Source organism: Catharus ustulatus, chromosome 1, assembly GCF_009819885.2.
Source record: "Catharus ustulatus isolate bCatUst1 chromosome 1, bCatUst1.pri.v2, whole genome shotgun sequence".
NCBI classification, from domain to species: Eukaryota; Metazoa; Chordata; class Aves; order Passeriformes; family Turdidae; genus Catharus; species Catharus ustulatus.
The window spans coordinates 149999589-150016885 of NC_046221.1; the positions used below are offsets into that span (position 1 = coordinate 149999589).

The 17297-nt window shown below is 40.1% G+C and overlaps 1 protein-coding gene across 7 annotated transcripts in view; it reads left to right on the forward strand.

Annotated features, from left to right (window-relative positions):
* The window catches only part of COL14A1 (collagen type XIV alpha 1 chain), a 116747-nt gene that overhangs the window by 85675 nt on the left and 13775 nt on the right, over positions 1–17297 (forward strand). For all 7 annotated transcript variants that reach the window (XM_033058251.2, XM_033058270.2, XM_033058286.2 and 4 more), the window contains exons 36-42: positions 794–880; positions 5579–5632; positions 6031–6126; positions 7362–7415; positions 7857–7910; positions 13613–13666; positions 14528–14599. In XM_033058251.2, the coding sequence (XP_032914142.1) occupies positions 794–880; positions 5579–5632; positions 6031–6126; positions 7362–7415; positions 7857–7910; positions 13613–13666; positions 14528–14599 (471 nt within the window). The remainder of the gene's footprint in view (positions 1–793; positions 881–5578; positions 5633–6030; positions 6127–7361; positions 7416–7856; positions 7911–13612; positions 13667–14527; positions 14600–17297) is intronic.

The window sequence follows — 17297 nt, forward strand, 5'->3', positions numbered from 1 at the left end:
TTCACGATTACAAGCTGCACCGTTTTGACTATAATTTTGCTCCCACCCCGGAAATGCGGCTTACACTCAGGGGCGGCTAATATGTGAATAATTTTCTGACATTTCCAACCCCGAAAGTGCCAGCCAGGGCGCCGAGCCGAGCACCTGCCACTAAAACCCAGGATTATGTGATTGTTACAAATTGGTTACTCTGTTTCGCGGCGGGTGGAGGTGGGCTCCGTGCTGGCAGCCCGGGGCGGGGAAGGCGGAGGACTCCTTCCTTCAGGCAGCGCAGCCCGGGGGGGTGCTGGGGCTCCCTCCTACTGGTTCCACAGGAAGGCAGGGGGCTCCATGCCCCCCCCCCGCCCCTTCCCCGCCACCACGGGGCAGCACCGGGCTGAGGCAAGCAAGCCCGGCGGCAGCGGCGGCCGTCCCTGAGCAGCCCTGCCAAGTGGCAGCGCCGAGCTGTGCCACCTGGCCCCGTCAGCAGCCCCAAGCGGGTCAAGCCCTCACGGCCCGAGCGAAGCCAGTAAACATCCCGATCCTGCGATTCTGTTACTATTTGGCAACTTTGTTGGACGCAGGTCCTCGCTGCGAACAACAGAGTGGCTTATAATTGGGTGCAGCTTGTGTATGAAAAAAGAACAAAATGTTGCCGACACCTGGAGATGCGGCTTATAGTCAGTGCGGCTTGTAATCGTGAAATTACTGTACTGTGTTTTAGACTGTACTAAATGCTGTGTCTTAGATTGATAAAATACCTAACACTTGAAATTCTGGACATCATTCTTCTCCTATCTTAACCTTTTTGTAGAGAGATGAGGAAAATTGTCCTGCCCTTCCTCATGCTTGTTCCTGTTCAGAAGCCAATAAGGGTCCCCTTGGACCTCCTGGACCACCGGTAAGGTTTTATTCAACTTTGTAGTGAACTGTACCAAATAGCCCACTGGCCAACTTTATTTCCAAACATGTGAATATACTGCTATTTTATAACTAATAAGGTTAAATTATATTTTCTAGTGTTGTAAAAGAGATAAAATTATATTCAGTTTATACTGAAGATGCTATAAATTATGTAAAGAAGTATTATGTTGAAGCAGTTGTCTGTTCTTTAGACCTGGAACCTGTTTACCTGCCTGTAGCATTAGATATGTCATAGGTAGTACATTTTCAAGTTTTTAATCACCTGCTGCTGTCTGTCTACTCTAGCAGACGTGTATTAAAAGTAACTTGGAGTTTAGATTTCTGAAATGCTCAGTTTACAGATTTCTTATCAATTAATGATATGGAACATGACAATGCCACCTGTGTAGTATGTCATGAAAGAAGACTCGTCTGTCTTAAAAACCCTATCTAAGTACAATATTTATTGGAAAGTAGAACTGGAAGTACAGGTTTTTCTGAGAGTTCTTAGAGGCAGAGAGGTATAAAAGAGCCATGAAGGGAAGAAAAAATAATCTGCCTTTGTGGAAAGTTGAATTTAATTTTTTTTAATTTTCTAGTGAATTATGAAATATACACTGATACAATTTTTAGATATGCCTAGTGGTATCATTTTGATGCTGTATAGGTGATTAGTAAGTGTCCAAGTTCCTTGTGTGACCAGTGGAACTAGATTTGACCTTCCCTCTGTGTCATTGTAGTATCTTAGATGAATAAATCTCCTTTCTCGTTACTCTCTTGTGGAGACTGAGACAGTGAATCTTTATTGACAGTGAACCTGATTGTCTTGTGGAAACTGAGACAATGGAGATACAGGCCCACTAAATTTTGAGAACTCAATCTCACATCACAAGGCTGATTTTTATCAATTTAGAGAGGCTCTGCAATGGTGCATCATTGGTTTGGTTTAACAAGAATCCTGACTGAGATAGTTGTTGAATGGTCATGTTTTTTTCTGTTACAACTAGATAAATATGATTGGTGTCTTAGGCCTGCTCCCTGAGTGAGTTTGAGAGGAGGCTCTCTTGTGAAAAGTTTGAAATTAGTTCCTCTGCTCATACTGTGTCCTGGGTGCTCCAAGGGCATGCTTTTAAATTAAAGAGCCAGGGGAAAAAGTAAAGGAAAATGGCTTTGTTGTTAAAGTACACAAATGACATGAGATGCATGTTTAAGAGCAAAATTGACTTGCATGCAAGGCCTTCACATAGTATGTCCTAGCAGACATTAATCCTTCTGACAACTCAGAGGTTATTCTTTCTGCAATAACTGTTCTTCAGGCTCTGGTAAGAAACCTGGAAAGAAATTCAAGGGGAAATTCACTTAGGATGTGCTTCTTGAACAAGAAGAAATTATTTTGTTCTCCTATTTGAATATAGGTTATTAAACAAATATGGATTAAAGTTTTTAATGTCCGCATTTTAGCATCCAGTTTGTTCTGTAAAATAGGCAATGGGATAATTCACATAAAAATGTCACTTAAATTGAGTAGTTTGACCACATTTCACAGTAAAATGAAAAATGTTTGAAAAGTATTTGACTGGAAGGATATGTATCACAATAATTCAAAAGATATGTGGATCAGGAATTGCTAAGGCTTAACCCATCATTAAAATAATGTCCTTCTATATATTACATTTAGGATTAACCATGTTTTGAATAGCATAGTGCCAGAGAAGAGACAAAGCTTAAAATCAAGAAGAAAAATCACTGCCAGGGCAGGGAAATACGTGATTCTGGAACTCACCCTGTTATAAGTGATGCTTTTTTGCCAGACAGTTAGATGGAGAGCTTTGACCAAAAAAAAAAAAAAAAAAAAAAGGCAGAGCAAAAAGAATAAAGTCAGTGTTCATCTCTGCGCCAACCGCCAACCAAGAGTCAGAAAGTCACATGTGCTATGTCTGGTCAGGAGTGTTCCAAGTCATTAAAATGTCAGGTGACTTTCATCCAAGCCAAGGATTCTTCTGTTTAAGAGATCAGGATCCTACCATGTAGCCAGTTTTAGACATTAGGCTAAAAACACTCCAAATAAAATGCTTCCATTTGTTTGGTATAGTAACTCTAGAAAGAATTTTTAACCTTTTAGAAAATACGTCACTTCGGGTAAGACAAAATGTTGTTTACAGTAAAGATTATCTGGCAATTTTCATCATAGGATTCTGTTTTCATGGCTTCATTTTTGGCAGAATTTTATCCTGCTGTCTCAAGTTCCCCACACAAAGTAAAAATGAGATATCACAGAGAACTAGTGCCTGCATTTTAAAGGAATGCGGCAAAATTGAAGAAGATGAAGGAGATAAAAATATTGAAGGATTGGAGAAGTTTAATTGCAAAAAAAAAGCTTTCGGTGCTTCATAGGTTTTGACTACTAAAAAGAAATGAGGAGGTGTCTTGATAATAGTAGATTAAGACCCATCTCTGGGGGAAAGCACTGGCGTATAAGAAGTTATTAAAAATAAGGGAAGAAGGCATAACATGAAATTTTGGCTAGAAAAAGAAGTAGCACCAAAAAAAAATTGAAATTAATCACACAGGCTTAGTAGTGCTGGGGAATAACCACCAAAACAAGTTTATGAGAAAAGAAGGGAGGCCTCTTCTGATGTTTTCATGTTAAATAAATGCTTTTCTGGAAATTGTGCTTTTATCAAGCAAGGTTACTGGGTTCAAAACGTGGATAAGTGTACCAACTTCAGCATGAATCTGAAACCATATGATTTAATGGTTCAGCATTGGACTATTTTAAAGTATATATTTTTAGTAAAAATGCAGTCCATTTATGGGAACAAAATGAGAGAAAACTGTGATTTTGTTTATGTTAAAAAGTTGCAGTTATTGTGCTGAGGAATTTTTAATCTCAGAGTTAGGAGTAAGGCAGAGGAAGGAGAAAGGACAGATTAGAATGCAGAAACAAGAATATCTGGAATTTTGCAACTGGCAATTGGAACTTGGTTCCATGGAGAATACGGGATGAGATTTTTGGGTCAGAGCTGGCCATGGTGGAATGGATCGTGGCCATAGAGATATGGGATGGAAGAGAGAAGCCTGAGGGAGCTGGGAGAGGTAGTGGAAAATTGTTTTGTGATCACACATGTGAAGACCATGTCATAATACCTTCATTGAAGAGCAACAGTACTCTGGGATTTCCAGACATTTCTGTTATTTCTCCTATTTAAAGTCTCACAGATTCTGCATACAAACACATTTTTTATTCTAATAGCTTTAATTTAACTGCTGTTATTTTTGTAAGTACTTCTTGTAGCCCCTAAAGAGTTCTTGTCAGTTATGTTATCTAGTTGTACAACGTCCTTTCTGAATACAATGATAGGCATAATACCTGTAAAGCTCATATTCCAAGAAAATAAGCAATATGCTAAGGTGGGGGAAGAGGAAAATTGATATTAAAAAAATAAAATAAAATTATGCCGTCCTAGAACAGAAAGCACATGTAGATGTTGTTGCAAAACACATTCATGGCAGCCATCCACAGATATATGGTACTCCAGTGTCTCAGATGATACTAATAAAGAAGGCAAAAGTTGGTTAATAAATGATGAGCAGATGTAGGTATTGCTGAAGAAAGTAAAAAAGTGAAAAACATCCAAAAGAGCATTTTACCTAAGAATAGCTCCAAATGAAACCATGGTATAGGTCTAGTAGACTCTGGAGTCGTCCTTGCTGACAACTATTCCAAAGTCATTAGAATCACAGAAATATAGAACTGTTTATGTTGGAAAAGACCTTCAAGATGATTGAGTCCAGACATTAACCCAGCACTGCCAAGTCTGTCACTAAACCCAAGTGCCACATCTACATGTTTTTTAAAGGCCTCCAGGGATAGTGACTCCACCATGTCCCTGGACAGCCTGTTCTAAAGCTTGACAACCTTTTTCATAATATCCAGTTCTTACCTCTTGCAGTTCAACTTCTGGCCATTTCCTCTCATCCACTCCCTTGTTACCTGGGAGAAGTGTCCAATGCCACCTGGCTCCAGCCTCCTTCCAGGGAGCTGTAGAGAGTGACAAGGTCTCCCCTGGGCCTCCTTTTCTCCAGGATAAACACCCCCAGCTCCCTCAGCTGCTCCTCATCAGACTTGTGCTCCAGACCCTTCCCCAACTCCATTGCCCTTCTCTGGATGTGCTCCAGCCTCTCAATGTCCTTCTTGTAGTGAGTGGCCCAGAACTCAATACAGGATTTGAGATGTGGTCTCGTCAATACTGACTACAGGGGAATGGTCACTGCCATGGTCGTACTGAACACACTGGTTTTGATCCAGGCCAGAATGCTCTTGGCCTTTCTGGAAAGTCAGCCTTTAACAATTTGATTGTTGTGAGAACAGACAGATGTGCAGGAGGTTTCAGCAACTGGAAGGGAACCCATGACCACATTTCTATCCATATTGTAACTTTCAATGTTATTTTGATTCTTACGTAGTGTGCATTCTTGGCTCTAAAAAAGACACATCTGTGTTTAAATCTGTCTGTGTATGGCCACACTTCAGTATGTTCCCAGTTTAATTACTCCAGTGGAAGGATATTGACGGGATATTTACTGCTTCTTGAACGCTGATTCAGGAACAGGAAGAATGTGTTTGGGCTGCTCTGGATTTCATTTCTGTTTGAGAGTTTTGGTTTTCAGTGAGTCCCGTGCTTGTGCTTTACAGGGTGGTCCAGGTGTCAGAGGTGCCAAAGGTCATCGTGGTGATCCAGGTCCAAAGGTACTTTTTACAGAACTCTACGTTTGACAGATGCATGGGCTCTTGGTTTATCTCTGCTGCATGGAAACCTTGAAATGAACTCCAGATTATCTCTGGTGTTTTTGAGGAAAAAAGCATAGTGAAATGTCATTGGCATTTGCTATGGCTCTTTAAAGCAATTACTTGTCCTATTTGTTTCTTGATAAAAGATATAAAATTCAGAATGCTGCTTTCACATAAATCATTCTCCTTTTTCAGTACTTATAAAGAAACCAGATAGTTTTAAATTGAACCCTAACTGCTCAATCATGTTAACTCATATTTCAGATGGTTTTGAATCTATTGGTATTTAATTCTTCAAACAGAAGCTGCCTTTGTCCATATGATAAGAGTTTAACTTATGTCCTGTGCTACTTTAGGGACCAGATGGACCTCGAGGTGAAATCGGTGTTCCTGGACCACAAGGACCTCCAGGACCACAAGGACCCAGTGGACTTTCTATTCAAGGGCTTCCAGTGAGACCTAAAAAATCAATAGCCTTTTTTTCTGTGATCTTTTAAACAGCAAATAGCTTAGACTAGACTGAAATAGCTTTTGGTGTTGTGATCAGAATCTGAATTTCAATATTTGAGGTGAAATCACAGATGTGGGTTTGACCTCTAGTGAACGTGGGTTCAATGCCAACATTTCTGGTTTTTAATTTTGATCTGAATTTTTAGTCAGCTGAAAGTATTTGACTGCAGGTTGAATGTGACCTGGGTATTAGTATCCAAGCCTGGAGTCAAGTGAAAATAAATTCCAGTGGGGATTGTGACATGGCACCAGACCAAAATGTTAATGTTTTCTTTTTTTTTGTCTGGCTGTTCTGCTCATCACAGATCAGTTCCAACTTGAAAGGTGTACCCAAGCAAGAACACCATATTCTCTGCCAAAATTAAGCAATATCATTTATTAAATAATAAAATCTGTCATCAGAGGAAGTGATTAGGCCTGAAATTTGCAAGGCTGTTGTGAAATCAGTCACAGAATTTCATCATAAATAAACATTGTTAGAATAATGAACCAGTAGCACTTATCTTGTTTCATACTCCTCTCCAGTAGATGGGTACTGACAAGCCTAGGAAAGTAGTAATATATATATATTTTTTACTGTTAGTTTTTGTTTCAAAATTTACTACATTGCAATACAGTATCATTTTTTTTCCAGCTTATATACTAGTGTAAAATATAATGGTATACCAAAGCTATATATTCTTGATGGTGTTGTCATAGAGAATAATTACAAGAGCAGTTATTTCATACAGTAATTGTTTTTTTATAAAAGTTAGTTTGTTTATTATCTAGAGAAGTTTTTTTTTCATGCATATGTACCATTGAAACATGTCTAATTCCTACAGAAAACTGTTTTTTTCATCATTATTCGAGATACTGCTGAGGCTGGAAGTGAAACAAATTCCTTTAAAAAGGAAAATAAATTAGCTACCATTTTTTTTCTTTTGTAACAGAATGGCTATAGTTTTATCAGGTTACTTATTAAATCTTTTAAAATTAATTTTATTTTATATGTTTATAACTTCTACAATTGCATTTTTGCAAATAAGAGTCTGTATGTTTGCTTTCAGAAAGAAGCAGTCTGTTTCCTTGCTGGTTGCTTTGGTTTTTGTTTTTTTTTGAAGAAGCTGAAGGGAACTATTAAAAATAGAAAAGTAACCATATATTTGGTTCATTGTGTGTGATTCTTTATTTGCAGGGGCCACCAGGTGAAAAGGGAGAGAAGGGAGATCTTGGTTTTCCTGGCCTGCAGGTATTCCCTATCGTATCCTCTGTCACTTACCAAGTTTGAATGTTGAATTGACGTCATTGTGAGTTTAGGGCACATGTTCTAAACCACTGAGAAATGTGGTGTTGGGGTGAATTTGGAACAGGGGTTGAGAAAGTGGAGGACTCCAGGGTATGCTGGTGTGCAGTGACCAATTGACTTGGACCTGAAGAGCTGGTGACTTTCTTGTTTAATGCTGAAATTGTTTCTCTGTACACTCAACACCTCTGCTTTTTAGCCATGTGTGTTTACTCGTCTCTCATTCACAGAAATACCTTCTTTACTGAATCCCTTCTATGGCACCACCCATTATTAAGCTGTCTAGTTCCTTTTGTCCAAAGCATGTCATACAGTTCCACTTGAAAATTATTTTGTTGGATTCTGTTAATATGATCTCATCATTTGCTCTCCTTTTATAATGCTTAGGGTGTCCCAGGAGCATCAGGTTCACCGGGAAGAGATGGAGCTCAAGGTCAAAGGGTAAGGTACAATGAGTATGTTTTACATGTGTTTTGTTCCCATTCTGTAAGGGAAATATTTCCCAGTGTGGTTGGTTTATTATAATTTATGCCACCTCTGTCCTTTCTGGAGATCATCTCCCTATGCCAATGGGCACAGGAGGGTGGACATCCTTCTGTGTGCTGATGAGGGTTGAGATGTGTAATGGGAACCCTGCGCAACACCTGTGCTTTATGCATTTGATAGGAATAGATGTCACTTGTGTTCAGCATGGCCAATTAATCTCTTGGATTATATGTTTTAAATCAAATGGTTGTTAAATGGTATATAATTAGTATGCAATCCAAGGCATGATCTACATTTGCTTTCTAGCTAATTAATGAACAGAGAGAGAGAACTACAAGGGAATCTAACATTGAATGTAGAATGATACCTGCAGAAACAGTTGACATGAGGAAAAGGTGAAAAATAATACTAAAATTTAGTCAACCCTATTCTGCTCCTGGTAAAACAACTGAAGATACTTACAGTCTGTCTAGGAGCCAGTAAAAGAAAATTCATATTAATTTGTGCAGTTAAGCCTCCTCTATCTCCTTGGGGAAACTTCTGTTTCATTATTAGTCAGACACTGGAAAGTTATTGTTAGCATAGTAATAGATTTCTGTCTACAGCAGAAGTTCATTATGAAATACAACTTTTCAGTTTCATTTGAGCAAGATTTACACATTCATGATCTTTTTTTGGTTATGTTAATTTCTGTCTACAGCAGAAGTTCATTATGAAATACAACTTTTCAGTTTCATTTGAACAAGATTTAAATATTCATGATCTTTTTTTGGTTATGTTAATTGTAACTTGAACTTCAGAGAAATCTGGTACTTCTTTGGTTTTCTGACCTTGTTACAAAAAAACCCCTAGCCCTGTAGCAAAACACATATTTGCATTCACTATTATGAATTTAAACATTGGCATATCTTTATGTCTAGAAGTAATTCCACTGAAGTTACTGTAGAATTTGGGCAATAGGTAAATGTTTGAGGTTTTTTTTCTCTAAAAATCAAGAAAAGAAATGCATTTTATTAAGATAAAGGTTTATGTAATATCATCAGATAAATAACTTAATTGGAGGAATTTTCAATTAAATTGTGTTGAAAAATGTAAGTAAATGCTTTTTCCTACTTTATAATACTGTGATGTATTATGGTTTTGTATGTTTTTATGATTTCAACTGCGTTGGAATATTTCCCTCTACTGCCCAACTTTTATTCCACCTATTCATCTCCAGGTTAATAGAGACCTGACCCTGATGAACATTTGGGTTTTTGCCATGTTCTGTCTAGCCTTGGTCCTGGACAAGTTGAGATGACTTGGTGCTAAACATTGTATGGGTGCTGTGTGCCTCCTCCCTCCACATTCCTGATCACGAGGGACTTTGAGGTGCCTGCAGTTCCAGGAGAAAAGAACTCTGTGCTTTTATGTTATTCTGTAGCTGACTTCCTATTTAGCAGAGGATGCCCTCAGCCATGCCTTGATGCCAAGCAGCAGTTCAGAAGTGGTCTATTCTCCCACGTGTGGAAGTTTCCAGGCTGTTGCAGAGAGGTGGTATTCCAGAGAAAAGCCAAGGAAGACTAGTACAGCAAAGGCTCTTTGATACAACCTGGAAAATCATGTGGTCTTTATTCCATAGAATACCCCACTGTTGTCTATAAAAAGATGGGGCAATTACATAAATTGCCTGTTGTTATAGATATGGTAATGCTTTGTTCATGTGTTCTCTTTCTTCTGCTGTTAATCATGGGAGCTAGATAAACAGCCTAGAGCTCATAAAATTAGTTCTGTTAGTTTGGTATTGTCTCTGTGTGACCCTTATGCAACGTTGTCCAGCTGTAATTATTTCTATGGCAACAAATAATTATCCTATACTGATTTTATGGTGTTGTAACTCATTTAATTCCTGTGAAGTTATGACAACATAAAATTGCTTTTAATGGGCAAAGATCCAAACCAATTATTTCACCGCAGCCTCTTTGAAGACCCAACTCTTGAAAAAGGGATAATGCTGAAGGGCATAATGCAGCAGCAAAGGGAAGTGGAAAATTCCTGAGAAGTAAATTGTCTTTTTGTATAATGTTCCTTTTGCAAGGTTTCCTCCTGTTAGCCAAGATGCCAAACTGTTTTGCATGTATTACACTACTAGAACTGAGATTTTCTGTGTTTTTCTTAGCTTAGTTATCTCTTCCTCTTAAGTATTTATTTATTATTTTAATTATAGTGGTACTAGTGCTGTAGTACTTAGGCAGGTTGCTAAATCACACTGATTTTAATGGGTGGTAAGTATAGGGCTGATATTTATTGGGAGATCTCTGAGGACTTTGAACTGGGTATAAGATGATATTAGACTCATGAGGTGCTAAAATGGAGATTTTTTTTTCCTTCAGTTCCTGATAATTGGAATCACTTTACTTTTACAGTTTGTTTTCCCGTTCTTTTTGTTTTGATTCCTAGTGTTCATACTTTCTGATTTTCTTTTTGAAATCAGTTGAGGAAAGGGTTATATTTTCCTTTGTTAATGTTGTAATTCAACACTTAGTTTGTAGAATTTCTTTTATCTATTTCTGAACTTGGTTTTTAGTCCCTGACTAATTTGCTTTTTCTTGGGTTTTAGAAAGAAATAGAAAATCCTCCCTGCCATTTATGTGAATTCATGAAAAGGTCATTTTCATAATGACATACCCTCCCTATGGAGAAGAATGGGATGTAATAAAAATACTTTGTGAAGGTTGAATCAGAGTTTTTAAAAAAGTTTTTTTCTGATAATAAAGCAAAGATTCTGAATATGTATGGTAATTTTATAGCTGTCTCATAACCTAGTTAAAACTACATCTCAGACTCCACATGAGGAACAGTCCCCTCCTGTCATCAGCTTCCAGAGTGCCAGGAAAGACTTTATAAATGTACAATGATTTATTTTTATTGTATGACTGTAGCTGTTTGGTGTCCTTTCTTGCTGCCCCATATTTGCAGCTAGCAGTATAAGGGAGTTTTACTAAAGAGAACAGATCATGTTTCTCCACCAACAGTGCCAAGCATTTAGTGTTGAAAGGCAGATCCTGAATTGACAGTCGTGTCCCAGGCTGCAGGGGCTTTATTAAAAGGCCCTACGTGAAAGTCTCTCAAGCCTGGCTCAGTAGCTTCAGTTAAGTTTTTGCTGGTATCTAGTCCTACTTGAAAAGTTACCTCTCCACAAGTTCCCCCAAACAAATTCCAGGCTATGGAAAGCTCAAGAGTTTATAATGAGGTCAGCAGCAATACTGATTTCAGCAGACTTGAGATTTTACTGGTGATGCCATTTGTATTTTGGCAAATAAAATCCCTTGTAAAAATTCTGTCAGAGCTAAACTCTTTCTCTAGAACCTTTCTGTCATGCCATTAGCAAAATGTATCTTCATTTAGGTTAAGTTTCCAAAATGATAAAAACCTTGATTCTAAGACCTACATCCTAGGTCACACATCAAAATCTGTCTGCTCTTGGACATGCAGTTTTATGGGAGAGAATTCCTGGCTTTGTACAGTCATTTCTATCCTGTATGTGACAGAGAGAAAGAGTTGTGCTATGTAATTTCTCCAGTCATTCCCCTTGGATTAGAGATGGTTAAGCAAAGAGGAGAATTCAATAAATGGGAGATTAAATAGCATCTACAAGGCTTCAGTACTCAAAATACAACCTTGTGGATTCTTACTGTGCTCTATTTTCTTCTACATTACGCACACCAAAAATTATGGGAGAAAGAGCCAGAAGAAATAAATTCCCAATCTTCCTGCCAATTTCCTGGTACTTGCTAATCTCTGCTCTCAGCTCAAAAGTTCAGAATGAGTGTCAGATCCATTCTGGCCATCAGGTGGTCTGAAGAACATAATCTTCAAATGCTGCTGGCAGCACAAACAAATACCTTTAGTCTTTTACCAGCATGAGAGAATAGGTATTGCCATACTCTTTCTTGAAACAGGCTTCTCTTTGACTTGATTTATACATAGCAATTTTCACATCTAGCAAATACAGTAGGAGGTGATCTTTTGTGGGCGATACAGACACAATGCCAAGAGAAATAAACCCTAGGAGAATAGGCAGGAGCTGATTACTGAACAGCCAGGAGTAAAAGCACTGCTCAGAAGAAGGAAATTGTGAAGTATATTCCAAGAAAATGTATTTCTGATCATACTTTTAATTCTACTCTTTGACTGGGGTGGGAGAAGAGAAAGACATACAGTTTTGTTTTTCTTTAGAAGCCTGTATGAATCCACACTAGGTCCTAGAAGTCAGTGGAAGGCACTATATTTCCCTCATTCTTGTTAAATTAAGCCCTTAAAAGCGTCAAACCAGTTTTCATCCTGCTTTGGAACCGAACAAAAATAAAAAGAGGTTTTACATCTTTGCTTTAAAAAGTGAAACAAATATGAAGGCATCAACTTCATCTGGCTACACTGTGGAATAGGAAGGTATTTCCTTATCAAGTTTAAGTGTACATAAATAACATAATGTGAGTTGACTATGTGGCTTATTTCATCATTGAAACACCCATCCAGTAGAATTTTAAACCTTTTCAGGTATATGGCAGATAATATTATTCCCCAGCCATTTTTTATGCCATATGATTGCTGATTTCTGTAACGGTTTCCAAATTATGCAAAGCATAAAACTAGTAGAATATGTTATATTCATTACTAAACCAGAAACAAAGATTTGGAAAAAAAGTACAAACCAAAAAAGTTGTCAATTTGTCTTCTGAAGCTCCATGAGATACTGAGGCCTGGAATGTTCTTTACTGTGTGTGTAACCGTAAACATTTTCAAACTTTTCAGCAATAAACCAAACACTTTCCAGCATAAGCCACCTTTCAAACTGGTCTTGAGCCAGAGGTAAAATCATATTTTTCCTGTTCAGGCTGTGTAGTAATTAAAGAATTGTCTAATCACCAGGCTGGACATAAAATGCACATACTGGTAAATTTGTAAGAATACTTTATTAGTAGTGTATTTTCTTCTACATCTGGACAGTCTTTTTTTTTTTTTTTTCCTGTGATGTACTCACTTTCCAGTTTCCAAGTTATCTTTAGTTTTTGGCTCTCATTTCTGGAAGCTCTGAGGCACGTTCATAATGTAAACCACATGAGCATTCCCACTGCTTCCTGAATCAGGACCTCAGTGATAGCTGGAGTTTATGTACAGCACTGCTGGGCAGAGAGATCCACTCTCCGTTGCCATCTTTCAGCACCTCGTCAGTGGGACTGTGAATACTTGCAGCCAGTGAGAACAGATGTAGAAATGTGACCTTGTGGTAGTGAGGTTTGACAGCAAACCCTCTCATTTATTCCCCTACAGAAGTGTTCTAAGTGAAATTCACTCGGAGGTGAAAATTACCAATATGAATAATTTTGTATTGTTTTTTTCTTCAAAAATATTGTAAGACTAGCTGGATTTGTTTTTTTAAAATCTTGGTGACAGTATAGCCCTTTTCAGAAATCAACCCTCCCCAGGGCAAATAAGGAATTTTTCCTAAGAGACCCCTACCAACAGGTATTAATTAAGAAAAAAACCCAAAAAAATACAACAAAACAAAATGAAAACAAAGAACAAAGGTAAAAAAATTATTCTGGATGAAGCTCAACAGATTCACAAAGTGCATATAAAAAATTGATGAAATTGCATTTATTTATCTTTCATAGGGCTTTCCTGGCAAGGATGGACCCACAGGCCCACAAGGACCTCCTGGCCCAATGGTGAGTATTGTCCATGGAATTTTTTACTGCAAAAGTCAGCAGGATTTGGGGGATTATAGGTTACACTTATCTATGCTACAGTGGATAGAGCATGGCCAAGGGAATTCTCATGATGCACAGAGTTGGCAGAGAGCTGCTTGTCCAGTGTAATTTCTTTACACTCCTACTTAGCTCAAGAAGAAAACATCTGCCATGGGAAGAGAAGAGAGTTACTCTGTCAATAGATTGATAGCATGTTCTTAGTCAAGTAACTGCACTATAAAGAGAGAATTACTGCTTTGAACACTTGGAAAAAGACTTTTTTGTCAAAAATTCCAATTAGGACTGCTAGCTGAAGTGAACCACCAAGTTTTACTTGGTCTAGAGGCTGGAGGAAAGCACAGGTGCTCTCATAGAGTAACCAAGGAAGACAGCAGAGGCCACATCCAGCCTCTAATTCAGGATATCAGAATCAGTCTCAGCCTTCTCAGTTAGGGCAGCTAGGCAAGCTTAATGCCTTCTTAATAGATTTAAAAGATTAGATGAAACTGCTGGTTGTACCGAGTATTCTCCAAGCCATTTTGTTGTTTTTCACAAAGAACATTCTGAGTCATCCCCCCTGAACACAGTATTGACATCACAGGATTTAGTCCAGTGGTTCAGCAGTTTCTGCCTGTTCCAGAAGGCAACCCAAGTTATTTTTCTCAAGTGCTTTCCTCAGAGCTCTGCTGGTGCTCTTTTCCCTGCAAGTTGTATTTCTTAGTCCTCTCTTTGGGAATCTCCAGTCTTTGACTGACAGAACTGTCTGTGCACTTCTTCTCGTCAGGACTCATGGGTGTAGATTGTCATCACCAATATTTCTCTTCCTCTTTTCCCACATAGGGCATACCTGGTGCTCCAGGTGTTCCAGGTGTTACTGGAAGTCAGGGGCCACAAGGTGATGTTGGAGCTCCTGTAAGTAAAACTAATTAATATTTTTATGTCTGCTGTTCAGCATTTATTGCTTTCTGAGCCTGGCTTCACTGCTCAATGTAGCTCCTCAATATTTATTGCCTATGATCTGTTTGCAGTTAGTGGCTAAGTTAGACATCATATTGAACTTTCTTTGTTCATTCATTGTAATTAAATATATTTGTTGATCTTACACACAGTGTTTGGAATATAGGGATTAGAGTCAAAACACAAGATTAAAACACAGAAGTTAAAAACAAAACTATGTGAATTTGTATTCTTTGTGCAGTTACTTTCTTCTTTTTTCCCCTTTGCCCTTCCAGTGACTCTCTAGAAATTCAAATATTTATTAACCTGAATATTTCAAAAATATAATTTCCAAACTGTGAAAATAATGTATTAATAACTTGATTTTGGGATTACTTTGTGTTTACATCAGAACAAATTACAGTAATTTCACGAATACAAGCCGCACCAATTTGACCAAAATTTTGGTGGAAACCCGGAAGTGCGGCTAATATTCCGGGGCGGCTAATCTATTAACAAAATTCTAAAAGCTGCCAACATGGAAGTGAGAGCCCGCGGCAGCCCGAAGCCAAGCTGGAGCCCGGCCAGCCCCGGCAGAGGTGGGAAAGCCTGGCAGAGGCGGGGCCAGCAGTGTGGGGGCGGGCGGCAGAGCCTGAGCCAGCAGGGCGGGGCAGGGGGGAGGCAGAGCCTGAGCCAGCATGGCGGGGGAGCCCGGGAGAACTGGGGCTAGCAGTGCAGGGGAGCATGGCAGAAGCAGGAAGGCCGGCGGGTGGGGCTGCCTGGCAGCGGGGGAAGCCCAGCAGAATCGGGGCCAGCAGCGTGGGGGAGCCCGGCGGTGCGGGGGCCTGCAGTGCCAGCCAGGGCGAGGAAACGCGGCGGCGGTGCAGACGGGAGGGGGCGGCCGGCGAGCCTGGTGGCGGCGGCGGCAGCCCTGCCGGCGGGGCGAGCGAAAGCGGCGCTCGCGAAGCGCCGCGGCCGCGAGCGGAAGCGCCGCCGCCGCGAGCGAAGCGCCGCCGCCGCTCGCGGAAGCGCCGCCGCCGCGAGCGAAGCGCCGCCGCCGCTCGCGGAAGCGCCGCCGCCGCGAGCGAAGCGCCGCCGCCGCGAGCGAAGCTCTGGCGCCGCGGGGCGGGCGCAGCGCTCGCGAGGCGCGGCGCAGGGCGAGCGAAAGCGGCAGCGGGGCGGGCGGCGAGCCCGGCGGCGGCAGCCCTGCCAGCCGGGCGAGCGAACGCGGCAGCGGGGCGGTGCTGACGGGAGAGGGGGGCCAGCGAGCCCGGCGGCGGCGGCAGCACCAGCCGGCCAGCCCCGCCGAGCCGTGGCGCTGAGCTGGGCCACCCGGCCCCGTCGGCAACCATGAGCGGGCCAAGCCTTCCTGGCCCCGCCCCGAGCCAGTAAAGCCCGCTATGCCGCGATCCTGTTACTAATTGGCCAATTTGTGAAAGCTGCGCACGGATTTTCGCGACGAACGAAAGTGCGGCTAATATTCGGGGTGCGGCTTATCTATTGACAAAGACAGCAACATTGTCGAGGCACCGGGGGTGCGGCTTATAATCCGTGCGGCTTGTATTCGTGAAACTACTGTACTAATGACTAGGACTTTTTCTAGATTGCTATTATAAATTTGACTATCAGTTTCACTGAGTGGAAAATTATGTCGTCTATACTAAAATTAGTATTAGGAACTTCCTAATGTTATTTTTTTATTATTATTCTAAAAAGTCCAGAACAAAACATTTTGACTTGAAGAAAGGAATACAACTATGAAATGAGTGTGTAAATTATGTAAAAGAGAATATTTATAGTGGACTTCTTTGTCTCTGTAAGAGTTCAGACAATATTATGTATTTGTATTTTAATATTTGACTACTTGTTTAATTATAAAACCTGCTCAGTTTTTTCCATCTATTACAGTAAACATTCTATCTAATTTTTCAAGACTTCAGAATGAGACAGTGTGCATTTCTGACTCTATCTGTAGAATAGAAAATATTTTTCCAAAATCCAGTTTGGTTTGGAGATTTAGGCCAATGCAAGCATTTTCATTTGGTTAAGTGGAGATGAAATTAAATTCGCTGGTAATACAAAAGCAAAGATAATTACCTAATTCCCAGTTCTGCATAGTTTCTAAGTGTAATCATAGAATCTACAAAGGAGATTTGATGAGCTATGGACCTTTTACTATCAATACATAACATGTTGACTATGTATTTCCTGTCCAAACACATGTTCCAGATACTGAACTAAATTTTCTAGAATGTGGATATTCCTGTGAGTCATGCAAGAGCTCTGCTGTGCATGGTTAGACTCTAGTAGTGCACAGAAAACCAGAGAAATTGGCTGAAAAATTACTGAGCTTCAATAACTGTCTATTCCAAAATGTTGAGTTGTAGAGGCCTTAGAAATAATATTTTAGTCTTTGTAGGAGTTTCTTCTCTCCAAGGATAGAATAAACTGTGCTTAACCATGTATCTGCCAGCTGGTTATCTACACAGATGCACAGAACAGTCTGACTTGGAAGGGAACCACAAGAACCATCATGTCCACCTCTCCAGTGAATGGCCCATACAGGGATCAAACCCTGACCTTGGTGTTAGTAGCACCAGGCTCTGACCAACAGACCTTGCCTTGCTTCAGAAGTTCCTGAGAAGTGTGTAGCCTACCCGAAAAATTACATTGG